At 41.4% G+C, this 27,961-nt stretch overlaps 1 protein-coding gene across 1 annotated transcript in view; it reads left to right on the top strand.

Annotated features, from left to right (window-relative positions):
* ARHGAP32 (Rho GTPase activating protein 32) overlaps positions 1-27,961 on the top strand; it is a 404,315-nt gene that overhangs the window by 290,352 nt on the left and 86,002 nt on the right. The window contains exons 7-12 of the mRNA XM_084612034.1: positions 1,983-2,075; positions 3,831-3,953; positions 5,940-6,017; positions 17,510-17,591; positions 25,177-25,227; positions 27,771-27,845. Of these exons, the coding sequence (XP_084468160.1) occupies positions 1,983-2,075; positions 3,831-3,953; positions 5,940-6,017; positions 17,510-17,591; positions 25,177-25,227; positions 27,771-27,845 (502 nt within the window). The remainder of the gene's footprint in view (positions 1-1,982; positions 2,076-3,830; positions 3,954-5,939; positions 6,018-17,509; positions 17,592-25,176; positions 25,228-27,770; positions 27,846-27,961) is intronic.

Genomic DNA, 27,961 nt, shown 5'->3' with positions numbered 1-27,961 from the left:
GGGAAAAAAAATATGTGTAGTTTGCAGGAGGTTATTTGAATCAAACAAGCATAACCAAACATCCTCTGTTAAACCTCAGTGTCTGTGTGAAGAGCATGCATTACAGTGATGGACAATGCCTATTGCTTCATTTCACAGGTCCCTTCTCCCTTAGGCCTGATGGCTGCAAGCACATGTCCCATTGCAAAGGCATGAATGCAGAAAAATCCTGACTCTCAGCATCAAGAGGCCAATGTTGCCCGCTCATAAGCCCTGTGACTGAAAAAGGGGAAAATAAGAAAACTCAAAGCCATTTCAGGCATACAAAGCAAAGTCTATTCTATCTGTAAATCTGGATCTATACTCCTTTAAAACCAAATGGGAAGAGGGTGGAGAAAGGGGACAATGGGTGAAATCATTGCTCCATTGGAGTCAGTGGTGAGTTTTTGGCACTGTGTTCAGCGAGTCTAGGATTTCACCCAATATCTCATCAGGGAACCTACACCTGTTGGTTGGTTTTGTATTGGATGCAAGATATTGCTGAAGACAGTGTAAAAATAATAATCTCCTAAATGTGACAGGGGAATGGAGCAGTTAAACAATAAATAAGTAGAATAACATGCTCCAAGATTAATTTTGTGGCATTTTCATCCTGTAGGCACTGGCTCTGCTGGCCTTTCAAGACTCATTATTTTCTGCATCAGTTGCTGGCAGTGGAATTTGTACATTTTTTTTAAGTTATTCCCAGCACTGGGAGGTTAATGTGGGCATTGGGGAGAGGAGCTGGGAATTACACTCTGCCTGTTGCAAGCTTGCCTCAGGTAAAATATTGTGGAAATTACTTTAAAAAGGGCACAGAAACTACATATTTAAAGACCAGTCTATAAAAATACTCTTGGCAGCAATTTGGAGTCACTAAGAGCCTGGCCTGAGGAAGGATTTGAAGATCTACTATTTGTGATTAATAGTCCTGCAAAATGCTCCATATGGGTTAGACCCCTGCTCCTACATAGAGCTCTTTTCACTTTGTTGGGGCTCCATGCAGGTTTAGAAAGGTCCATAGGGTGCAGCCAGCAGGATCCAGGACTATTATCTGACAGCATGGCAATATGGAGCCAAATTGTAGTCCCATTGACACTGATGGAGTTTTGACCTTAGCTTCAGTGGGATCAGGGTTTTGAGATTTGTGTTTGGACCATTGTTTTTCCAACGCACCTGTTGTAGGTTGTATAGCATGAGGTTGGATACAAAGTAACTATGTGCACAGGAGATGCTGTGACATCTAACATACTGCCACACCTTGGAATGCGGTTTTGCAGCTGTGTGATGTTTCTCATTCTTTCTGTTTTTTTTTTTGTTTTTTTTTTTCAAATTAAACAGCTAAAACAGATGTTTTGGGTCAACGGTGTTTTATTTGGTCTTGGAGACTCCAGACTGTCCTGGAACTTCTTAATGCTATCTCCATAGCTCAGATCAAAGTGACTTGGTAAAAGTCATTTTCCATCGGCGTAAGGGACAGTACTAAGGATGTTTTTAAAGCCCTCATTTATGGTTTGAAAAATGAATGTACCACTCCGGCCTGCCGCGTTCCAAAGCACTTTACATTTGTGGGGAAATGGCAGCCTCTGTTTTGTTTTACTCAGTGGTTCTCAGATGTGTTGGATTGTCATAATTGAAATAATCTGTTTGGATGTGAAATGCATAGCAAACAGACGACTTCAGGGCTTAAAATATTTTGGCACTGGCAGTTAGCCTTCGCTGAGAAACCTTTCTCATCTTACATATATAGAAATGTGTAATTCCTGGAACAGTATTTGCACTGATTTCTCTCCTTCTCCAAACCTTAGAACCCCATTGTATTAGGAACTAGATCAGTGTCAGTGCAAACTGCCCATACCTCCCTCACCAGTTAATTTGACAACAACTATGCCAGCCTGGAGAAAGGGGCTCTGCTTTTGTATATCAGCAGAATAATTATACTTGTTCTTTCTTTCCCTCTGCAGCTTGTCACCCAGATGCTGATGGCTTATCTGTCACGGCTCTCCGCCATCGCAGGCAACAAGATCAACTGTGGGCCTGCCCTCACATGGATGGAGGTAGGGTGCAGTGCCCAACACTGCTTTTCATGTCAACTGCCCTGTTCTTAGCAGCCTGCCTCTTGCGTAGTCCTTACACCTGTGCAAAGTGAGTGGAGAGGAGTTGTGTAGTCCAACTTTCTGGAGTCACACCCCTTGTAACATTTCACACCTACTTCTCACAAGTGGCAATGACTACACAAGGCAGGGGAGAATCAGACTCCATGTTAAGGGTCAGGGATTTTTTTCCTCCTATTTGGATTTTTTCATCTGAAAGACATGACAGTCTTTCACTGTTTAATTACAAAGTAATAGAGGGTAGCTACTCAGGTGATACAGCGGTAGGGTCAATGTGCTGCCTAGATAAGCCAAGTTCAGCAATGGACTGACACTCCAGGTAATAGGCTGCACTAGATGCACTCACCTCTTCCGGCACTCATTTCAATGGGTATGTATTGCTCTTTGAAAGCTGCGGATGTTGAGATCTTCTCTGCTATTTTTGGCTCTCTATTTTTTAAAGACAGCTGCATCGAAACCACCAATATTATCTACTCCGCTTTGCCATCTCTTCTGTTAAATGGCTCAACAGAGCTTGTGTTGTGTGCTCTCAGCGGTCCTGTTTATGTACAGCTGTAGCACTGATTTCTCTGTTTATTGTTTTGAGCCACCTCAAGCACTAGTACTTAAACCGCCAGCCTTAGTGGGTAGAGGGAGGAGGAAAGAATGGGAGTAAGTGATCAAGACCACCTGCTCCCTTTGGTCAACAACAATGCTGACCCTAGTCAGTCTGAGTAGTGGTGTATGTAGATCTTCCCATTGCCTGCTGACATTACTGTATCACACAGGACACAGGAAGAACTGTTGTTCGACTTCACAAATCTTGAGAAATGTACTAGCTAGCATGTTCATGTAGCTAAATTTTAAATGTTTGTAATTTGGATGCGTGATTCTCCTCAAATTTGTCAAAAAAACAAACAAACAAAAACCTTTAGGTTAAGATGAGGTGTGGCAGATTTTCAGCCCAAAAGGAGAAATGATCAGGGACTTTTAGAGGTGAATGAAACTGGAGAATTTACTGGAAATTAAGGTTACAACTCAGCTATTATGTGCACTAGTGAAAGTGCACTAATAAAACTTAAGTTCGCCTGACTGACCTTCCCAAATTAATTGAGACTCTTACAAAATTGCTTTTCAGATGGGGACAATAATCTGAGTTTTAAAAACTGACTGGGAAGCATAGCAGGGGGTAAAAAAGCCAGCGGAACCATAATTTCTTACTGGAAATTCAGACATTATAGAAACTGGCAGAAGAGTAGACTAGATTTTATATTTTTTCTGTAGCTTTGTCATCCTCATTGTCCCTCCTGTCATTAAATTCCCTGCTTGCAAAGCATTTTTGTCGTCATTCTGTTATTTTTCTAAGTACTTGAAGAAAACAAATATGATGCCATGACAGATCCTGGGGAGGCATACACATTCACTGTCATGTTAGAGTTCAATACAAAAATGCACAAAGACTGCATCCTCAACAATGAATGGATGGGAAAGGGTGATGTGACCTTCTGAAACTTAATTTATAAACTGTCCTTCCTCTTCATTTCTATGTATTCTGTGCCCTACATTGTCCCTCCACGCTGTTCTCTTCAGGGGGCCCCTAAGCTGTGCTGTCTTTGTGAATCAGCTTGAAATCCCTGTCATGCATGAGCACCAGTGAAATGTATTCGCAGAGCCACATGTTCTCAGCTGCCTCACAACCTACCGTGCTCTTTGTTGCAGATCGATAACAAGGGGAATCACCTGCTAGTCCATGAAGAATCATCCATTAACGTGCCTGCCATTGCGGCTGCCCATGTTATTAAGAGATACATTGCTCAGGCAGCAGATGAACTGTCCTTTGAGGTAAATAACTAGAGGAACATACATTCCTCATTGTCAAATGTAGAAGAGGAAATGCATCTGGTACACTGTGTGTGTATGCATGTGAGAGAGAGAGGGCGTGAGCGCAAAATAAGGGGACAGGGCTTCAAAAGAGCTTGGTGTATTGGGCTCTGCACTCTTTTGAAAATCCAGCCAGACGTGTCACCATGGGGCTGCTGGGTGTTGAGCCCTTCTGAAAATTGGGCCCTGATTGTAGGTGTTGATCGCTGGAAAATCTCTCTCTCCATTTTCTCTGCTGCCCATTGTACTGTGCAAGTATGCTGTGACAGTTCACTTGTATGCACTGTTATTTTGTTTGGAGCTTTGAGAACATTGCACACAAATATAAAGGGCAACACAGACCCTGCCCCAAAGGTGTTTCTCTGATGACAGCTTTAGTTGTGCCACCTTGCAGATAATACAGATATTTAAGGAGTGTTGAGGGTTTTATTCAGATTCACTGCTCAGCACTCACTACTATAAACAAACACACAGAGTGAAACAGAAAGATGTAAGTTAAATAGACTATATCCCTCTTAAGTTACAGTATATATCATTTAGGGCATAGACTATTTGACAGTGTTTCAATATTAATAATAGCAGTAAAATGGTTTGCACTAGTATGGCACGTTCTGTTTATCAGTGTCAAAGTCCTGTTCAAGCCGATAATTTAGTTTGGCAAGAACTATCGAGGTAGGTAAGTTTTTGTTACTAGTCTAATTTTGCAGATGGGAAACTGAGGCACAGCACACTTGCAGCTTGGCCAAATTCATATAGTGAGCAGGGTAGAGCTGGGATTAGACTACAGATCTCCAGTCTCCCAGCGTTGTGTTCTGACCCCTAAACCAGGAGACCATGCTCTCTTGTGATATTAAAAAGATTTTTATTGTCCAATAAACATTTTAAAGAAGCTGATTCCCGAGCCAGTCCTTTGTTTGATTCTGAATAGTAAAGAAATCTGGCTAATTTCTGGCTTCTGTAGATTCTGGGGAGGTAGTGTTGCCTAGTGGATAGAGCACTGGGTAGGGACTCAGGAGACCCAAATTCTGTTCCCAGCTCTGCCATTAAGCTACTGGGTGACCTTGGGCAAGTCACGTCACTGCTCTGTGCCTCAGTTTCCCCACCTGAAAAATAGGAGTAATGATGCTTATCTCTTTGTGAAGCATTTTGAGATCTAGTGATGAAAAACACTATATGGGAGCTACGTTATCATTTATTATAGTATCCGGTGAAGAATTTACTCAATTTCAGAAAAAGTATTGCATGCTGCAGTACACAAGTCACCCTCCCACCAAACTAGTATAAGCATCTAGAATGAGTTCTGCCAATGTCATTTTCAGCCATTGAAGCAACAGTGCAAACCATTTATCTGGTTTTGTGTGTGTTCTTTTCGGGAATGGGTCCCAAAGGAATGAGGGAAGCTTCAGAAAGCCTCCTTGGCCACCCTGTCCCCTTTGGTCTCTTCCCATCCTGCTGCAGTAACGTCACGCTGCCTTACTGCTTTGTTAGCTTCCGGATTCAGAGGCGAGCGTCTTTGTCAGGTCAGGAGAACTGAGTGCAGTTCTTAACTTTGTGAGGGTGAGGGGATGGCAGCAGTCAGAGATGCAAACACATATTGTACAAGGGGAAAAACGAGTTCAGCTGTGTGAGAACATTTCCCAAGGGGTTTCATGCTTCGGGGCTTATTTACCTCAGGGCACACTGCACCGCTTAATCAGAACATGCCTGCATCCATTGGCTACTCTTAAACAACTCCTTATGAGTACATTAAAAAGGTGCATCTTGTAGGATTTATAATGCATTAAGTCTCATACTTCAGCGGTAGCTTATACAAGGGCAGATACCTCAAAGCAGAGGATGGCTTTAGGATTTGATGCAGTGGAGAAGAATGTGCATTCGCTCTAACAGTACCCTGTCTCCGTCTCCAGCTACATTGGGGGTGGTATTTATGTTGCAATTCTTTTCCAGGTGGGAGACATTGTGTCCGTTATTGACATGCCACCAAAGGAGCTGACCACGTGGTGGAGGGGCAAACATGGATTTCAGGTATGCACCAGGAATTCGCTCAGAGAGAGTGACATGAATGGAGGTTTGAGAATCTAGTCTTTGGTGCCTGTAGGATTTACACAGAACTGCCAATGCTGCTGGTATTGCTAATGCCCATGACTTTTGATAGGGCTACACAGAATCCCTGAGTGGGGAAAGTAAGGTGTAATGTGACTTCCCCAAAGTGAGCAGGGGCTGGGAACAGAGGTATTGTTGCATAGGAGTAGTGGTGCCACCTTCTCGAAAGGGTCCAAGATAAGGATGGAACCATGACTCCATCATCTCTCCACGCTGTCTGGCAGAGCGGGTCTGTCATTGGTGAGGAGCCTACATTGCACCCTTTCAAAGACAACTGGAAATACACCGCCAGCACCAGGAAGAATCCTGATTGAGTCCTCACATGTTGTCTTGTATTTTCCTATTATTTGGACCAATTAAATCTAGACTCGGCAAAGCAATGCAGGGTGTCCTACAGGATTCAGAGTGTTCCAGTGGATAAAGCATGGGACTGGGAGTCAGGAGACGTGGGTCCTAGCCCCAACTCTGTGTGACCGTGGGCAAGTCACTCAACCAGTCTGTGCCCAGGTTTCTGTGTCTGTAACGGAGGTAATGATTTAGGCTTGTCTGCCTTTGTAAAGTTGATGAAACATGCTACAGAAGTAGTGCTTATTGTTTTGTTACTTTGAGGATCAGTTGTTTCCAGGCAAGTGGATGGGGCCTGATGGCTGAATTTTCTGGTCTATGTGACTTTGAGAATTGTGTGCATAGTTACTCTCTCTTTGTTGACAGTAGAGCCTCTCAGTTTGTAGGAGAGATTTAGGCTGAATTTTCAAACTCGCCGGGAGTTAGGCATCCAGACCCTATTGAAACTGAATGGGAGTTGGGTGACTAACACTCTCAGGGTATGTCTACGTGAGAAACACTACAGCTGCAGTGCTGTTGTGTAGATGCTCACTACTGAGATGGAAGAAGTTCTTCCATCGCTATCATACATCCACCTCTCCGAGAGGCAGTAGCTAGATCAATAGAATAATACTTCCACTGACCTAGCACTGTCTATACCGGGGCTTAGGTTGGCTTAACCACAGCTCTCAGGGCTGTGAGTTTTTCATGCTCCTGAGTGACATCGCTAGGTTGATCTACCATTTTGGTGTAAAACAGGCCTTAGACTCCCTTGAAAATTCCAATCTTACAGCAGAACTCCAGCCCTTGCTTTCCAAATGCTGGCACAACACTCCAGTGTGGACTTGCAGAATATGAAATTAAGACTATAGTGTATGAAATTAAGACTATAGTGTATAGAGGCTTCGAAGGGGAAGAGAACTTACTTTCCATCTCTTTGTGCTGCCTTCCTTTGAGTTTCATCCTGAAAGCTTCATTTTAAACAGGTGAGTCCTCCATCCTGCAGTTGTTTCACATTGTAAACTGGTGCAGTTCCCCCTTTGCTCTGAACAGAAGCAAGAACACACTGAATAGGGTCAAAACTTACCCGCTTCCTGAGGTTTGCCTTTATTGTTAATTTAAATAACAACAAAACCATAAACACCAGCCTAAGATTTCTTCCCAAGCTGGGCAGTTCATTGGGTTTTCCCTGCAAGGCCTTTCTAATTCACACTGGCCCTGAGAGAGAGACTAGTCTAAACCCTCTCATAGGAATGAACAGGACATACCTCAACTAATCTCAGAGAGAATCAGCAAAAGTTCCCATTAGCTGTACACAGAGTTCAAACATCTGACATCAAGCTGACTCAGCAGATAAGCACTGCATCCCCATGAAAGGTCCGGAATCTACCACCTTTTTACACACACACACACCACACACACACACACACACACACACTCTCTCTCTCTCTCTCTCTCTGACCATATGCAAAGAGTATTGGTTATGAAAGGCGTCAGGTACATATGTTTACAGCTCAGGGCTCCCTTGCACGCCTCTCTCTACCCCCACCCTTGCCAAAATCAGAATAAATCATATGGATTCTTATGTAGCACACAAGTAAAAAGATACATTGCTGAGTAAACCCATGAGAATGGCTTCATCTGTGTGCACATGCAATCAGTTCACAGACCCATATAGCGGATCCCAACAGCTGCAGAAATATGGCATTATAGTTAAGGTTGATAGAATTAGGATTTTTAATTGCACCTTCTGTCCTCAGCATACCCCAGAGCTCTTCATGAAGCAGTGAATTAGACACTAGCAGTGGAATTATTATGCAGGCACGTGCAGCAGCTGTTCCTCATGCTCAGTAGCTTGCTCGCAGCCGTGAAAGCGGTTTACTGAGGGATGCAGTTTTCTGTAGCACCAAGCAGGGTTTAGTCTAATCTCTTTGCAATGTGCTGATAGAGATCTTTCATTTCCATCAAACACCATCTGAAATAAATGGTCACAAATCCCATAGCTGTACAAAGAAAAGGATATTTCTTTTTAAGTGTAAGACATATTGGTATGAGTGTAGGAAAAAAAACAGTTTATTGACTTAGCACAGCTTTTTGACACTGTTGCCCACTACAGGAAAAAGAGAGGGGGGAAAAAATCTTATCCTGCTGTTGATATAGTAGGCCTAGAGGTGTGTTACGATCGGTGAAGAGTATTGTTGTAACATGCTACAAAAGAGTGTAGCGAAGCAAAACTGGCACTTGTAGAAGCTATGTTTAAACCATGTAACCTTTCCAGTATTTATGGATAAGCAAACACTTTCAGTTTCCCGTTTCAAATTAAAAACGGTGGTGAAAATAATGCTAATCTGTGTTCAAGTCGCTTTAATTATTAAAATAAATCAGCAGAGATCCGTTGGCTCTTGCCAGTTGATTATGATTCTGTTCCCTGTGGGGCATTCACACTTTTTCAGAGACGTCTCTCTAATCTTACGAACTGTGTGAAATACATAATGATTGATTGTTTATTTCAGACTAAGATTTGCAAACTGGGTTTCACTTTAAATCTCTTCTCATTTGTTTTCTCAGAAATATTTTTAAACAAATTGCCATTAGCACTGGTGGTAGCTGTCTTTGATCCCAGTGTCAAAAGGATGGTGACTAAACTAAGGGGCCAGCCACCTTCAGTCTTCTCCTGTGATAGACTCAATGGCTTTGATTTTTAAAATAGCTAAGCTCATTACATGTTCCAGAGACAGGCTTGTTTTTTGAAGGAGTCTTTATGCTGACTCTACAGAGGGTGATTCTACTGCAGTGAACGCACACTGGATAGGGACTAAATATTGGGCTTGTTTCTATAGAGTATTAAGTAATAAGAACCTAGTCCAGCCCAGTGAGACTACTCATGTACTTTAAGTTAAGCATGTACTTAAATGCTTTATTGGATCAGGCCCTGTTGTTTAGCCCCTGGCCGATCAAGTTCTGATCCCTTTCTGGGGTTTTCTTTATTGTGCGTGTCTGTATCTAAGGTTGCACTCTTGTTTAGTTGTCTCTTTTCTGAGATATTGACTGCATAAACATGTTGTCTGTCTTTACTGAACTGATCTTGTTTTCCTTGATTGTTCTCTCTTTCTCTAGGATATAAGAAAAACTTGTGGTTTTTTCTTATTACAATATTTTTCCTTGTCTTTCTGCTAGTCATTTGTACCAGGACAAAATGAGAAATCTAAAGTGAATACAGAGGAGTTGGTTTAAAGATTCTGGGGAAAAGGAAGGTGTTGTGTAAGTAAGGAAAGAGATTATGGAGCTAAGAAGCTACAGAAATGACCCGTGGACACATCAGGAGGGGGAAGGAAGAAGAATTATAAAATGGGAAAGACTCTAAAATGTAGTTGTCTTGGAGATAAGAGAACCTGGGTGAGATAGGGATGTTGAGGAAGCAAAACAGAATAAGATGAAATTTCAAGGGTAGCATGAATCAATTGCACTTGAATGATGATCAATCGTAGGCAGAGTTATCTGATGTGTTAAATTTCTCTCTGCTCCATCTGAGCATTGCATCGCTCCTGCATGTCTTGTACCACTGCTTCTGTGTTAAACATTTCTCTGACACATTAAGGAATATGGAGGAAACTAGCTCACGATTCATGTGCACAAAAAGATCAGCTACTTTGCACCATGTCTGGAAATTTTTAAAGGGAAAGTCCAGATTGACCGTGTGTGCATTTGCATGCAGATAACATCTGCAAAGTTACATCATGTCTGGCAGAAGAGTCAACAGTCACAAGATGACGATAAGATCAGAAATAAGATCACAGGCAGTTGTTAGTAATTTCAGGAATGAGGGAGCTGATTCCCCATGCTCCCCCTGAATATGTAAGGCAAGTGTCAAGTTTTTATTACTTCACTTGAGGTGGCTAATGCCTCCCACTCCCTAGTCTCCATCCTGAAAGCTTATACTGTAGATGAATTTTCATGTTTGACAAGGGATGTCGTGTTTCATTAGTGCCAGAATTATACCTAAATACAGTGTCACATAAATTCCAGACTGAGCTGCCATGGGGCAGTTGTGGAGAAGATTGTCATGGTGTTAGAGCTTAGAAGCCCCCATCTAGCAAATGGAGTCTTGATAAGAACCACTTTCTAGGCCTGGGTATAACCAGGCAGGGTAAGCAGAGCAGAGTAGCCAAAGACCAAGCTGACTGGATTATTCATTGCAAACTATCAGATTTCACATTGAATTTTTACATTCCCACTGAGTAATTGCATATGTTTGTCCAAGGGGAGCCTTCCAGCTGGTATATATGCATTCACACACAAATATCCATGTCCCTTCCACATAATAAACCTTTCCCCCTTGTCATTCATGAGAAGAAAACTAGTCACACAGATGTTTATGAAAAAGCAAATATGAAAGAATACAAATGTGGTTGGATTGAATCACCGGTCAGATTTAGGAACATGTTTGGGAACTCATCATTCTGGTTTTCATTCCACTCCAGTAAAATGGAACCCATGACTTAAAAAAAAAAAGTCTCCAAATGTCTGTACTTCCATTATAGCAGCATCTTTCCTGATAGATGGCAAAGATGCTCTAGTGTCTGTGATGCAACCCACCTCTACCTGTGGTACAAGGCAACCACTTAGGGTTTGCTTTTAAGACATAGAATGACGTAAAGTGGAGTTTTTAATGACATTTTGACTTATATTTATGTTCACGTGTTCTTAATGAATCATGGCATTCACTGTAAGATTATTCCCCAGACACAGTCTCCTCCTCATTAAGTGTCACCCTCCTCATTCTGTGCAGTGTGGTATTTTCCTTCCTTCCTTCCTTTTCTTCATCCTCTGTTCTTTCAGTCTTCCACTCCATCCCCACAGTCCTCAGGAACTAAAACCCTGGAAACAATCATTTCTCTTAGCTGCTTTTGAGATGCAGTGGCACATTTTGCCATTCTTGATAAGCTCTCTGTTGAAAGCTAGACCATGAACCCTTGGCCTTTCAAATGTCCCCTCTAACCTGTATTCCATGCTGAGCACAGTTAAAATTTGCTTACTTAAATCCTAATCTTTTGGGGGATTTCAAGAATGTATAGCATTCCCCCAAAGACCCATAGATCTGCCTTAGATTGGTCAGGATAGTGAAACAGACTATTAGTTGAGAGTGTTTTTCTTTGTGCATAATTTTGCAATGTAGAAGTTTTCAGAGTAAAATAAAATGCTCGTATGTTAGAGAGCAAAGCACGTTTATGTGGACTTAGCACAGGTTTGCAAACTCAAGTCTTTAAAGGAAAAATTGAATTCTAGCTTCTGTTTGTTGTTTTGGGAACCCAGTGCTGAAGGCAACCATCTGGCTGGAGAGAGACGTCACTTGTGAGACAGGCGTTGTGAAAGAGCCCACTGGATGCATCACCAGTGGCGACATTTCTTCGCCAGCCGGCCACCTCTATCTGCAGGATCAATTGCAATAACAGCTTAGACAAAATTGTATCTGAGTTTAGTCCTGGCAACAAAAAGTTTCCTACACTAAGAGCAGTTGTGCTGCTTTGCTGAGTAGAAGGGCTGCACTTTACCTGTAAGTATGTGACCAAAGTGTGTGTGTGTGTGTCTCGCGCTCTCTGTCTCTCTCTCTCTCTCTCTCTCTCTCTCTCCTTGGCCATTCCCTCACCTAGCTCTGCATTTTCTTGCAATGCTGTTGGCATTAGAGTCCCTCAATCCTTGCCTGCCAGTAGTACCAGGGCTAGAACTGTGCCTTGCCCTTCCGTCACTGGGGAGACTCTTTGTATCCTCTTTTTCCCATCTTGCAGGCATGCAGGGCTGAGCACCATCTAGCACAAAGAAAACTCTAGAGGGGAAAAATCTGAGTCCTCATGCTGCTAACTCCGACTTGCGCCCACTGTTGGTTTGCTATGCAGATCGATGTCCGTAATTCTGTTAGAAATTTGGTCCATATTGTAGATCTCTTGTAGGTTGTGCCTGCCCTGTGGTTCCCCCTGCTGAATTAGTGTGGTGCTGCATGTACTCCTTGCCTCAGTTTCCCTTCTCAAGAAGCTTGTAACTCTCCTTCAGGCACTCTTGATGCTTGACTTAATATTCTCCTTGGGGCTTGTTTATTATGAAACCTCATCAAAAGATTCCATAACAAAAAGTCCCAAATAAACAAAAGGTGCTTCTGGTTTTCTGGAGCCTGCCCTGTAACCTCTGTTCCCAATCATCTCAGGGTTATCTTCTCAGTCATTATGTCTGTCTTTATGGCATGAGCCCAGCCCTCCTCTTGGAACTTGGGTAGTTCAAGCAGTTCTTGTCCCTCTCCCTTACCAGGAGTCCCCAGCTCTTCTCCTGGAGCTGGGTTGCAATTTACTTCTATTCCTGTGTCTTCTCCTTACTGCTCACCTCCTGCAGCTGGGTAATCGAAGCAGTTGGCCCCACTTAGTCCTCAGGCTGGTGACTCAGGACACCTGAGTTGGGGTTGGTCCTGCTTGGAGCAGGGGGTTGGACTAGATGACCTCCCGAGATCTCTTCCAACCCATATCTTCTATGATTCTATGACCCTGCAGGAGCCTTCTCTCACTCCCTTCAGTGTCTGCAGGCATCTGCCCGGCGTGAAGGAAGAGGCAGCATTTATGCTCGTCCCCTTGTCCCAACTCATCCCCAGTTGGGAGAGAGGGGAGCCTTGCCCCAGGCCTTTAAAGAAGCAATACCAGGGTTTCCTTCCAAACCCTGCTTGCTCCCGGGACGGTTTCCTCTCTCCCAGTATCTACCAGATCTTTGTATCTATAATCAGATTATACAACACTTAAAGAGCCAGACCATGAGGCAGCGTGGACTGACCTGCAGGCAGTACTTCCCATAAGGGGCAGATTATGTTCCAGACATGACACTGTGACAAGGTAAAGTAGGATGATTATATATTATAAAGCAACATTTCCAAAAGGCTGATTTGACTTGGGCATTGGTGGTGGTGGTCTGGTGGTGGTAAATATTGTAGCCAACAAACATTGAGTTCTTGTTACTCACAATTTTTTTTTAATGGTTCATTTTTATAATAGCAGTAACATACATCCTGGCATTGTAATACTGAATCCTAGAATATCAGGGTTGGAAGGGACCTCAGGAGGTCATCTAGTCCAACCCCCTGCTCAAAGCAGGACCAATCCCCAACTACATCATCCCAGCCAGGGCTTTGTCAAGCCTGACCTTAAAAATATCTAAGGAAGGAGATTCCACCACCTCCCTATGTAATGCATTCCAGTGTTTCACCACCCTCCTAGTGAAAAAGTTTTTCCTAATATCCCCACTGTAACTTGAGACCATTGCTCCTTGTTCTGTCATCAGCTACCACTGAGTACAGTCTAGATCCATCCTCTTTGGAACCCCTTTTCAGGTAGTTGAAAGCAGCTATCAGATCCCCCCCTCATTCTTCTCTTCCGCAGACTAAACAATCCCAGTTCCCTCAGCCTCTCCTTATAAGTCATGTGTTCCAGTCCCCTAATAATTTTTGTTGCCCTCCGCTGGACTCTCTCCAATTTATCCATATCCTTCTTGTAGTGTGGGGCCCAAAACTGGACACAGTACTCCAGATGAGGCCTCACCAATGTCGAATAGAGGGGAATGATCACGTCCCTCAATCTGCTGGCAATGCCCCTACATATATATCCCAAAATGCCATTGGCCTTCTTGGCAACAAGGGCATACTGTTGACTCATATGCCGCTTCTCGTCCACTGTAACCCCTAGGTCCTTTTCTGCAGAACTGCTGCCTAGCCATTCGGTCCCTAGTCTGTAGCGGTGCATGGGATTCTTCCGTCCTAAGTGCAGGACTCTGCACTTGTCCTTGTTGAACCTCATCAGATTTCTTTTGGCCCAATCCTCTCATGTGTCTAGGTCCCTCTGTATCCTATCCCTACCCTCCAGTGTATCTACCTCTCCTCCCAGTTTAGTGTCATCTGCAAACTTGATGAGGGTGCAATCCACACCATTCTCCAGATCATTTATGAAGATATTGAACAAAACCGACCCGAGGACCGACCCTTGGGGCTCTCCACTTGATACCGGGTGCCAGCTAGACATGGAGCCATTGATCACTACCCGTTGAGCCTGACAATCTAGCCAACTTTCTATCCACCTTATAGTCCATTCATCCAGCCCGTACTTCTTTAACTTGCTGGCAAGAATACTGTTGGAGACCGTGTCAAAAGCTTTGCTAAAGTCAAGGAACAAGACGTCCACCGCTTTCCCCTCATCCAGAGAGCCAGTTATCTCATCATAGAAGACAATTAGATTAGTCAGGCATGACTTGCCCTTGGTGAATCCATGCTGACTGTTCCTGATTACTTTCCTCTCCTCTAAGTGCTTCAGAATTGATTCCTTGAGGACCTGCTCCATGATTTTTCCAGGGACTGAGGTGAGGCTGACTGGCCTGTAGTTCCCAGGATCCTCCTTCTTCCCTTTTTTAAAGATTGGCACTACATTAGCCTTTTTCCAGTCGTCCGGGACTTCCCTGGATATCTGTATAGTAGAGTGGTCTTATGTCTCCCAAAGTATCCTGTGATACAAGGAAATATGGCAACACCCTGGAATGTCTTAATAATAATTTCTTTACCCTTCTGTAGACCCTTTCACTGAATCCTTTGCAAACATTAAACAAACATCAGACCTCGGCTGCAAAGAAAGAATCATTACACCCATTTGAGGAAATTGCTTAGGCACACGCTTAACTATAGGCATGCACTTACATACCCACCTTGATTTCCTGAATCAGGGTCTTCCAGAGGAGTAAACTGAGACTCCGAGAGGCAAGATAAGTGTATATTATTTTCATGTAGGTGTTGAAGTACAGCAAAACCTGCAGCAGGTCATTAGTACAAGGGCGTATCCCAGCATTGTTTTTTCAAGCAAATTTCATGCATGGTGTGAAGGCCCCTCCTAAATTCAGCTTGCATTATGGCCTTGAAATGTAGATAGAAAATAAAATTGAAGATTGCCTTTAAGCCACAGTAGGAATCTGTGCAGTCGGTGGTGCTTCTCTGCTCTCTGATGAAGGGTCTTCTGTTGTGATGTGGTGTTTGGCATATGCTAGTGGGGGAAGATGACTCTCTGCATTAGATAATGGATGACAATGCTTTTGATGCGAAGAGAAAATAGAGGGTGGGGTTTATTAGGTTGTCAGACTTGAAGTCCCTGTTTCACACTGTACAAAGTATCATCATCCTCTTGAATTCTATTACCTGGAAGGGTGTTTTATATGGGTTTATCTGTGGCTTAAATAAACAATTTTTTAAAAAGTGCCGGAGATCCCAGAGAAGGAGAGAGAAGGAAATGTACACTCTTCTGTATGCCAAGAAGCAAATGCAGTACTAACTAGAGGTAGCAATGGGAACAGAGTAAGTAAACTAAATTCTTCCTGGGCTTCCTGATGTTGTATTAGTGAGGGGCTTTTCTCTCCACTCCACCTCAATCACTAATGTAATTATCTGGCAAACAGCATATGTGAAACCAAAGACATTAACTTGTCAATAAGGCAGTAAATCATTATAATGAAACCCAAACTAGCAATGCTGTTTTAAAATTGCAGCTTGCTCGCTCATCATTGTGTAAATTTTAAAGGGACGTGCCATCCATTGGATGAGATTTAACCTATCCTTAGCCCATGAAAAAGAAAAGTTCTCATTTTGTTTGGTAGCTGCTATTAGAGCAGTAATGCCTCCTGTTTGCTTAGATTCACTAAGGTGTGAACAGTTTCCCCATAAAGTTGCTTAAGAGCCTCATGTGTCTTCCCGTGTTGGCATCATGAGCTACCATGGACCTGGCATAAAAACTAAGGCTGAAGTATAATTACAGTGGTAATAGAAACATTATTTATGATGGTGTTACAATAACCCAACCTCTCCCCGCTTGATTTAAGATGTGCAGCAGTCTTTACCTTTAGATGACCTTGCATTTATCTAAGTATATATCATCCCCACTATTAATTTTAGTACATTGCCAAATCCTTTAATCCTGGATCATGCTCTAACAGTGCCCTGCTGCATCTGTAGAGATTAACTCTTGGACTAAACTCACTTCTTATACAAAATCATGAAAACTTTGTATGGAAGGCAAGGACACAGATTTAAAGTGGGTCAGAACAAGGCATAAGGGGTTGGTTGTGACCCTGAAAGAATGATCTCTTGAGAAGCTGGGAAGAAAAGGTGACTCTCTTACAGGATATAAGTCTTTAGAACTGGTACCAGCAAAATGAATTCAGGAACTTGTTGAGACAAGTGCAACTAAAAATTCTCTCCTTTAAACGGCAGTTAGTGACGTTTGTTGTTACCCTGGCAAGATGGAGATGTCCCGAGCATGTGCCGTGTTTTCTTTGGAAAGAAACAGCTGTGTGGAGTGGGTTCAAAGATGTCTAGAAGCAACAATATAACTATCTTGGTGTTTGCTGTAGAGACTCTGAAAGTAAACAGTGCTGCATCGTTCGTTCCCTAATGTGCTCCCTGAGCTGACAGCTGCATGTTGCTGTAACAGGGCATTTTGAAAGCAACTGCGAGAGAAAAATGCACAAATATATTAGCCTGCATTTAAATTAATTTTTAAAAAAGCAATGAACATAGAAGATATCTGTGAGTATAATACATTGGCAGTGGAAAAGACATCATTACTGCTAACATTTTGAATTAGCTGAGTGATATATTAAAAGCTGAAGAGTTTCCCCTTCCATAGTACGCAGAGTGTTTGAAATTAACCCTCGTGTAGAGTAGAACACGGCTTTGCACCCCTCCGATTTCACTTGAGCCTGCAGGCCATCTCGTCTGTATGAACAAACGTATAGTTTGTTGCAAGCTGAAATATTTATGTCCTGTGGAAAAAGCTTTCAGATTTATAACAAAGTTTAGTGTATTGCACAATACAAAGTACTTGGCTCATAGACTTTCTGGTTACATCATTTTTGAAAAATCATAGTGATACTAATCCATGTGTATGTTTCATACAGTTGTGGAGTAGTATACAAACAGGCTTAAAAGAGAAAAGGTAACTAACATGGCTTCTCACACACAATAATTTGACTATACGATCTTTAATATTTTGCATTTATACCCTGTTTCTGTTTTTCTTGTCATACAGGTGGGATTCTTTCCGAGTGAGTGTGTTGAGCTAATTAACGACAAAGTTCCTCAATCTATGACCAACTCTGTGCCAAAACCAGGTATGTGTGTGTGCAGTTATTCAAAACATTTTATGGAACTCCTCTTTTCCATGCTTCACGTTTTATCACTTCTTTTATACTTCTCATGATCTGTTTTTCGCTGCATCACCCATATGTTACACTGTGTTGGGCGTCTTGCATTCTCTTTGTTTTGTTAGCTAATATCAATGTTCATTTCATATGTGTTTTGAAATATTTAGCCTTCCAAGGTTTTGGGGTCCCTTCAACAACCTCTGAGTACGCTCCCTTCACCAATCCTGCTTTTGATGCCTTTGTCAGAGTGTAGTACATTATTTTTTTTCCATATGGAATGTAGGGATGATCCAAAAATGGTTATGTCAGCTTTGATACAATGGGGGAGATACATACAGTGGGACCTGGGGGTGGAGTAAGGTCTTGTCTACACAGGAACACTCAGCAAAACTTAACTTTTAAAGTGGATTAGTTAAACCTCATTAAATCCATGTGTGGGCACTCTTATTTATTTAAAGGTCCCTTAATTTGGTTTAGCTTAATTCACTTAAGTTCAGTTAAACAGAATTGAGGCCACTTTCACATTCTGAATAAAATCATGTACACAGGAATTTAATGCGGTTTAACTAATCTATTTAAAATTCACACTGTAGTTAATTTGGATTAATTCTCCTGGTAGCCCCTATATAAACAAGCCCTTAGATACAATAGAACTCAGATCCTAAACACCCCTGATTCTGGATCTGCAAATCCAAAGCCCAAACCCACCTTTCTCACCCCACTTCTTTTCTGGATAGCTAGGTGTTGTATAAAGTGAAGGACCATTATTACGGGAATGAACTGATCAAGGAAAAATTAAATGGAGAAAAAGATGTTGGACCTGATTCTGCTCTCAGTTCCACTAGTCTAGTTCAGGGCTTACTCCACTGACTGGTGCACATGCATGACCCCATGTATTTCTGCACATCCTAATGATACTGAGATTGTTCTTTGCTCTGTGGTTTTTTAAAATTTATTATTATAAATCCTGCTTTAAAAGGTCACCCTAACTGCTGTCTCTGTGTCAAGGGAAACATCTTGAAATCACTGATCTGGCTGCGTTAAAACGGTGCAGCGTAGCAGCAAGCAGTCCCTCTAGGATAACCGAGTGATAGAGAATGAAGGGTTTTCCCCTTTTCTGGGGAATGCCTGGGAGAACACCCACCTTAATGATATGTTTTATCTGCCAAGAGTGCCAATTTGACACTTTTTTAAAAAACTGTCGTTCCAGGGATTGATTTTACTAAGTGAAATTCCTTTTGACAAATTCTATTTTAGTTCTCAGGGCTTGTGGCTCACCAGTAAAGAGTCATGAACGCTAAGGTATCTATGCAGTGCATCAATATTGCATGCTTTGAATGGCTGAACATTCGGAAAGAATACTTTCCACTGTTGCCCCAGTTCCCCTGCCCTGCCTTCATCCTCTCCAGGAACGTGGGAATGCACTTGTGTTAGCTTCTCTGTTGCATAGCTCATTAGCAAGTCAAGTCATTGCAGCAGGTGTGCGCTCAGTAAATCCAATATGCATTTCTCAAAGCTTGAACTTGATCTGTAAGTACTGCAGTCATTCACTTCTTCAACCGTGTTTTTATCAGTCCGAACATGTAGACAAAGACAACTTTAGACCCTAATATAAGCTGGGCTGAGGAAGACCATCACAGTCACAAGTGTTTATCATTAAATATGGCTCAGGCAATTAAATTAAATGTCACAAATTGCTGGTGAGTAGTTTCTTAGTAAGCCTTAATGAGAGATAATGAAGCAGCATAGATTAATATATTGTATTTGGCTTTAACAGCACACTGGAGAGAGGTGGTTTTTTTTCACAATCAAAGAAAACATTTGTTTTGTATAAAAGGTACAAGCTCTATTGCAGTGAGTACATGGAAGGATTATTAGGTCTCAGTGTTAACCTTCCTTAATAGTTACCCCATACATACGGTAGGCCCCAAGCATTCAGGATTTACTTAAGGCTACCAAGAAAAAAACAAAGCCACATCTTAAGCCTACAATCAACAGAACCTTCACATTAAAAATAGAATCTTGAATTGCCATCTGTCCCATTGTAAGTAACCTGGTTTGTGAATGGAGAGAGGTATTTACATTTATAGTAGGCAGCTCAGCAGCCTGCATATCTGGAGAATCAAAAAATATTTTTAACAATGGTCTGTTTTTCAGTCTCTTCTGAGAAATGACCTAATATAGAAGAGCTGCTTAGATAGGACAGGCCAAACTAGTGCCTATGGATAAAATTTTCAAAAGAGCCTAAGTGCCATTGACTTTCAGTGAGACATAGGCCCCGATTTTTAAAGATATCGAGGCATTGCTGTGTTCAGCATTGCGACACCTAACTTATTTAGGAGGCTAAGCATCATTTTCAAAAGGCACCTAGGAGCCAAAATCCCATTGACAAACATTGGGATTTTGGCTCCTCTGTGTCTAAGTCCCTTTTGAAAATGAGATTTAGGCTTCTAAACCAGTTAGGTGTTGCAATACTGAGCGCAGCAACCCCTAAATGCCTTAAAAAATCTGGGCCGTAGGCTCCCCAGTAGCCAACTCCCTTTTGAAAATTGGACTTAGGCTCCTATATCACCTTAGTGCTTTTGAAAATTTACTCTGTAGCCTTATATCCAGCATCACAAAGAAATACATCAGAGGCCCAGTTCACTCGGGCACTTCTGCACATGCTTAACTGCCTTGTTGAAAAGGAATTGATTTAAGAATGTGCTTAAAGTTAAGAATGTGCTTAGGTGCTTTGCTAAAGTGGTCCCCAAATTAGCACCAGGTCAGCACCTTGCTGGCAATCTCAGCTGAAAAGACAAGGCATGGAGACTGAACGATACATTCAGTTTTCACCCATTTTTTCAAGTTCTGTGTGTATATAAATCTCCTCACTGTATTTTCCACTGAATGCATCCGATGAAGTGAGCTGTAGTTCACGAAAGCTTATGCTCAAATAAATTGGTTAGTCTCTAAGGTGCCACAAGTCCTCCTTTAGTTTTTAGAAGCAGTCCCTCCACAACATGGTTAAAGTTGTGTTGGTGGGACAGTGTGGAGAAATCTGTATTTCCCCTACCTATATTGTGTGCGTTCTGTGAATATAATGCGTGATTCAGGCTTCCAGACCAATTTCCAAACACGTTAAAGTTCACATCAGATATCTTTTTAATTATCTATATTTTAGTGTTGCCGTTAGCTTTTCCAGGGAACAGCGAGATGCTTTTCCAACAGGAATTGGTTGGGGCCTTACTTTACCTTAGCAGGGTATTCCAACCAGAATCAACCTAAGGTTTTAGATTTCGACTCAGTAAAGCAGATTTAGCAAAATGTGACCTTTGTTTCCTTAATCAGAATTTTGTGTGTAAAGCATTCAGGATGTTTTGTATCTACAGCATTGAGTTGTTTGCCATGACGGAATTTACAAACATAGAACTGATTGTGTTGTTTAATTGCTCATAGATTTTGCTGGGTTAAGTAATCTAATGAAAAGCAGATGTAAAGCAAAGAATTTCCTGCCCTGCTATTTATTATTATTCATAGTGACTGAGATCTTGATTTGCAGAAGTGATGGGAGTAACACTTTAATAGACTCATAAAATACTAGGTTGGGCTTAAATGAAGTACAATTAATGAGTGAGATTCAAATGAAAATGAGATGTTGGAGGCTAAAGAGGAGAGTTGGGACTAGGTACAGGCTGCATTTAGGAATAATGTTTCTTTAATTATAGAGGTGTTTGCTAACACCAGAGATGTGAGCTGAATAACTGTCTAAAGAATAACAGGAAACCTGGATTTAAGTGAAAATTTTATCCATTTTATCCAGTTATTCTGACATTCAAAGGACTAAGAAAAGAAAAAATGCTTCTTGCCATGAGTTTGCTTTAAGATATATTTGACAATAAAGCTTGTAATTAAAACTAGCATTTCTGAATGCATCAATGGCATCATTTGTGAAATGAAAGCCCAGTGTAACACTTTAAATTGGTTTCAATTCTGCTTTAATACAGAATTTGTAGTTGTGTGTAGATATATATGTAGACCTATATCTTATTAATTCAAAATAAACAGTCCAATTTATGATAGCTAAAGTGGGTTCCTATATTGCTTGGAATGAGTTGTCTTTTTATAACCATGATCTCTATCACCACATCAGGCTTATAAATACCAAGCTTTAATTTCAAGTGTATTTCAGTATTTATTCTGCAAACATAGCATCTCAAGTCATGATCCAGTGAGACCTCACAAGCTTAGCTGGAGAAGACTCAATGAGTACCTCCATGGGGCAGTACATAGAAAAGCTAGGTGCTTCAGGAATCAGTGAGAGTTATTTTTTGAGTAGCATTTTCCCTTTTGAATTTGCATTGACCAGTGCCCCAGATTATTTCTAGTGAGTCCAATACCACAGAAGTAGAGCTGGGCAAATAATGGATTTTTTGGTTCACTGGCAATTCTGAAAAATCAAAAACATTCATTTGGAGGCAAACTAATAATGGAATTTTTTGAAAATTTTGGCTGTCCAAAAGTCAGAAAATATTTCAAGTGGGATTGAACTCGACACAAATTCATGAATAATTTTGGGTCGACTGAAACTTCATTTTTCAGCGAATAAACTATTTGACAAAATATTTTCCCTAGCTTCGTGCAAGGCACCCTCCTCTTTCAGTTGAGACCCACAACCAATGACATGTCTCTGTTAAAAACTCCATAGTACAGAGCAAGAGTGTGCTGGCCAAATTCCCATTTGTTTGAGTAACTGTAATTTACCTTCTTCAATTCCATTTCATTTGGCAATGGAATTCTAATCTTCACTTCCTGTCCCAAATTATTATGTAGTGTTACTATGCACTGTTTGACAATGAGTAATTCCCACCCCAGAGGTGACTGAACTTGAGTGGTACCGTAGATGGAAGTAGTGCCTGGCTGTATGGTTTTTAAAGAGTTTTGGGACACTTGGAGATGACAGATGACACACACATTCCAGATACTACTATTCTTTCTGGTGAGATGTGAGCCTTTTGAACTTTCAGCCTGCTGCTTAGCTGAGGGGAAACCATCAGTGTTTTTCCTCAAAGTGGAATGTTTGGAAGTGCCTTTCAAGTGTTTCTTACTCCTTTCATCCAGTATTGTTCATCTCTGGTAGGTGTTGTCTGGGAACAGGATGTGCATTTGTTCATATCTTCTCAGTTTGTCAGTTTTTCATTATAATGATTTTAGGCATCATCTCTTTTTATGTGTCATCTTTGGTCATTAACCTTTGAATATCCGTTATGGTAGTTGAATGCCATTTAAAAAAGGGTATCATGCTTATCCTCATGCATGAACTCGTTGTATGTCTTGCTTGTTAACATGTAACTTGTTATTGTGTGTCTTATCCTGCATAAAGCCTTGCTTACCAAATCTTGTCTCAGAAATACTTTGGCTTGATAGTTTGTTGGAAGGTGTTTGAACATATGTCACCTCTTAAATTGGGAGAGATTAGTGCCAATATGAAAACAAAGCATAAACATAAGCAGTTGACGGCATGAAGTTCTGAGCGTAGCGGAGAAGGGGTGGGTTGGTGCGGGACATCTCTCTCTCACTCATTACTCTTTCAAAGCGCCGAACTCTTTAAAACTCCAATGGGGCTGTGCCACCACTAACCCGAATATCAGCCTTGTTTATGACCAAGGAATTCGGTTTTTTTAGATTTAACAGGTACATTTACTTATCTACTATCTATATGCACATATATACTAGCAAATCCTCATTAAAGCTTAACACCATATATATAATATGTATTATACTTATATATATGGTGTTAAGCCTTAATGAGGATTAGCTAATATTTTAATACATGTGTTGCAAGTTGTTAACCACAAATAAATATTTTTAACATAATAATGACGATGAATCAAAACTCCAGATTCAAATAACCCACTGAACTTCAGAGGTGTTTAAAATCCAGGTCTGTGGTACGAATTGAGTATTGAAAACGAATCCATCATTTTAAATGCAAAGATGTAAAACTGAGTTGCACCAATTGTTTAAGAGATGGTTGCTAACAAAACAAACGCTGAAGAAGTTGAACCTGCATTAAAATAAGATAGTTGTAAACTCTGGAGACAAGGACAAAGTGTTTTGTTTAAGATGTACTGGAATATGCAGATGAAGGGAGAAAACAGCATAGATTCAGTAATGCAGATCCTGTATTTTAGCAGACCAGTTAGCACTGGTTAATGCCCATTGGAAATAGATTCTAGCTGGCAGTTACTCTAGACAAAATACAAATTGATTGTTAAAACATGTATAATTAAATGTAGTACCATTTTTGTTAATCCTCAGCGATGATTTAAAAATAATTAATTATTGAGTTTTTAATGTATAACTTTCCTGTTAAATCTAAATTGAATTGGAATTTTAGTGAGCCAGCTTGAGGCTACACTTTCAGTGTGCTGCTGGAAAGGAGCGAAATGCACTAATGTGCCTGAGGCTGATGCATGTAGTTCTCTGTGCAGTAGCCTGAAAATGTTCTTGTAATATTGACAAACTTAGACACCAGTTCTACGAGATGTTACGTAATCTCAGCTCCCCTTGAATTTAATAGGTGCTGCAGGTGGTCAACACCTTGCAGGACTGGGGGACCCTCTTCTACACATGCATCTTGTTGTTAAATGATTTTTTTTTTTTTTGCAAAGCATCTTCCATGTGTATGTCTCAGGTGTTATGGGCACCACCTGTCAGTCAGCCCATCAGGTTGAGTGCTCATAATAAGACTTTAACAGGACAAAGTCAACTTGTTTAGGACCCAGATTTAAAGTGTTCTAATCTGGTGTAAAATTACTTCTGGATTCTTATTGGCATTTGGTTGTTAAAATTAATTATAAAAGCAAACCAGCCCTTCAGGCTGACACATCAAATACACTCTCCTTGCTATTCTGCAGTGAGTTAATAGAGTAACCCTGTTGTCAAAGCCCTGCACTTTCCTTCACATCTTTGCGGGCCATCATGCACAGACTGAGAAGTAAGTTAAAGCAGCTTTTTGCCTGAGCGCCATTAGAAATGAAGCAAAATAAAATGTAAAAGGGGACCCAGTCAGGTAGAGAAGTATATTATTTTTGTAAATGTAATATTGCAAACTCTGGAGGTGATTTCTTTCCTGGTTGGAATTGTCCATCTTTATAGAGGTGATACAGCTCCCATACTTGGCTCTGATTCAACAAAGCACACGCGTGACCGTAACCACATGCTTACATCTCATTGAGATAATGGGACTAAATCATGTGTTCAAGTGTGTTGCTCAGCAGGGATGAGATAAAGGTTAAAACATACGCTCAGGTGCTTTTCTGAATCAGGCCCCTTGTTAGGTGCTGAGTCCCTTGAACTCCTGGTTGATTTTAGTGGGGTTTAGGGCATTCCGCACCTCTCAGAAGGTTTCCAGCACCTTGAAGGATTGATTAGGTCCATATGTGGGTTTGCAAGAAAATGGCACTGTTTGCAGTCTAGCCACGCTTGAATTGAAATTGACCCATTTTGAATGGGTGCATGTTTTAACCATTTCTTTCTTTCTTTTTTTTTTTTAATTGTACCTTCCCAGTATCCCCTGCCCACGGAGCCCGTCCAGCGTCTTGGAGCTACTTCCCCCCTTGTACGTTTTCATTTATTCCTTTTTTCTCTCTTTCGTTTTTGCATACATGCAAGTCAGTAGCTGCAATGCTTTGAGGGATGTTCAAGGAAGCCAAAGCCAGACTGTATTGCAATGTGTGCCTTTAAGATCTTTAAACATAAAACAAATGCAGCTGGGAAACAAAGACAATGATAATTCTAACCCTCTTCTGCCAAATATGCTAGGGTCACTATATGGCATTAAAACCATGATCAAAGATGAAGAAAACACCTTCATAACCCCCGTGCAAACAAAATGAGGGTGTCAGCTGGAAGAAAGACAGGCTAAAGAGTTGGGAGATGGAAGAGAACTAAATATAGCGTGGACAGCACATTATATATTTTAAAACAATCTTCAGGAGAAAAATAATTAAGCTGATTTTCTTAAAAGTGGGTAGATAATTTTATTAGTACTAGGCACTCCCCAGCCCCAGAATGACTCTGTGAGGTGACCTGGGAGCAGTATTCTTTTAGTGCCCAGTACAGCGGGCCTCTGATTTTGGTTGGGGCCTCTAGACTCTGATGCAACACAAATAATAATCAGTCCAGTGACAGTAAAATTATATCCCCTTGTCAGAAATTTAAGATCTTAAAGGTGGAAGCCTGATACATGTTGAGCCTCCCTTGTACATCCCCCATTGTAAGATGCTTTTTTATTCTTGGGTTTCCATAAATCAAAGTATAAACTTTTAAACAAAATGATTATTTAAAAAGTCCCCATCTCCTTGCCCCACCCTTCCCAGCAAATTGATCTAAAGATGGTGCTTTGCACTGCATGGTGGGGAATGGGAATATCTTTCTATGTGGATCAGCCGGGATTTGGGGACCATTGCAGAGATATCTCTGGATGGAAGGAAGTGTCATTTGACAGCACTCCTATCAGTTGTGAGGAGCTTCTTTGATGAATGCCCGCAGTGAGGCAGTGGGGGCTTACAGACTTGGCAGAAGGATACTGGCCACCCATGAGGCCATGAAAGAGAGCAACAGAGCAGTGCCTGCTTGTGTCTCCGATAGGGTCATGCAATAGGGGAAAGCTTTCCTTCTTTAAATATTGCCAGCAGTGTCCTTAATCATAAAGGAGCTGTTTTCTTTGTCATCCCAACTCTCAGTGACAAAGCAAAGAGCCTGAGGGTATTGATATTGGGGCAGAGACTCTGTGAAAGAGGGTAAAGTCGATTGACACAAGAAGCCATATTATTGACATACAATGTAAACAAATTTTGCAGTGAGGATAATGAGTACTAGTGAGAACCAAGAGGGGTTTCGGTTTTGAGTTTTTTTGGATGTGTGGAAAAAACAGAGAGAGAAAGAATCTTCTTCGTTTCTTCTTGTACAGAGAAACTTTGTGGGAAAGAAGTAAACCTTGATCCCTCCAGAAATGCCATTCTTTCTAGGGTTCAGCAGCAGTTAACCTCAGATGATGTGTTTTTTTTTCCTTTTGTAACCTGAAAAAAAGAGTGGCTACCTCTCTGGTTACTTAATGCAACCTGAAAGGTCAACACTCAGACTCACTCTGCTTTAAAACAGTTTCGTTAGAGGGAAGAGTTCAAACACTGAATCAAGTATCATATTTCTGCTCAAAGGTATAAAGCTTATTAGTGGTTTTACTTGTTTTTCATGTGAAATTAATTTCTTTTGGCAGCCATGTCCCTTTCTGAGTAATACAAATGAAGCAAATAGATTACAAATTTGGCTGCCACAGTACATGGAACGCCAGTACATACCATGTGAGACTTCATTGACATGCTTAAGTATTCATCTGTGCTCTACACCGGCGGTTCTTGTTTGTAATATTTCCCTATATCAAAGGGCCCCAGTTAAACATCTCCTGTTTCTAATAATTTAGGAAGACTTTGTGTGTGTATTATTTTTTAATAGAGGTTTCCCTCCTCCCCCCAGACTTTGCCAGTGTTAGGGGGTGGGTATCTCCCTTCTTTGTTTTTCTGCTCATGTAGCTTTCTTTAGAGTTAGAAGGAGATGCATGTTCATCTAGGAGGAAAGGTTTATAGTGCATGAGCCTAATTTTAAGATTTGCTGAGCATTCATGGCTCCCATTGACTTCAGCCGGAGCTGAGCACCTCTGAAAATGTGGCCCTATATCTTTTGGGTCCTGACTACGCCTGACACCGGGACTGCGCAAGCTGCAGCCACAACACCACCGGTACTAGCAAGGTTCTAGCACTGCCATTATCAAAATCCTTATACACCAGTGCTAGGAACCTGCTGACAACAATCCTATTTACATGTGGTTGCAGATAGCCCAGTTCTTTTCAAAGGTTAGGCTTGTGGGTAGGCTGCCTACATCTAGTTTCACCCTCATAAATATGTAGAATCTGTGCCTCAGAGCACATCAGATCAGAACCCAGACTTTTGACATGTTCATTCTGTTAATACTCTCTCTGCAAATGAAATAGTTAGTCTCCTAGAGTTTGTTCCATTAGCTTTTTTTTAAATTAACCATGTTTGTTCTTTCTCTTGCCTTGTCCCTCTCTATACCCCTTCCCCCCCTCCCCAAATTGCATGCAGATTTGGAGATGGCTAGTGTAAAGCCAGGTTCTGCATGTGTTACAGAGACTCTGAACCAGTCCCAGCTGAGCTCAGGTAGAGCCATTATGGACAATTAGCTTCTCAGTGTCCTAACCCAAAGTCTAACACTGTACGTGATAGCAGTAGCTATATACTAACACCTTAGGTTTGGCTACAGAAGCTAGACATAG

Source organism: Lepidochelys olivacea (genome assembly GCF_965140295.1).
Source record: "Lepidochelys olivacea isolate rLepOli2 genome assembly, chromosome: 22".
NCBI lineage: Eukaryota > Metazoa > Chordata > Testudines > Cheloniidae > Lepidochelys > Lepidochelys olivacea.
The sequence above is the reverse complement of the archived record's forward strand: the minus strand, read 5'-3'. Positions and strand labels throughout refer to the sequence as shown.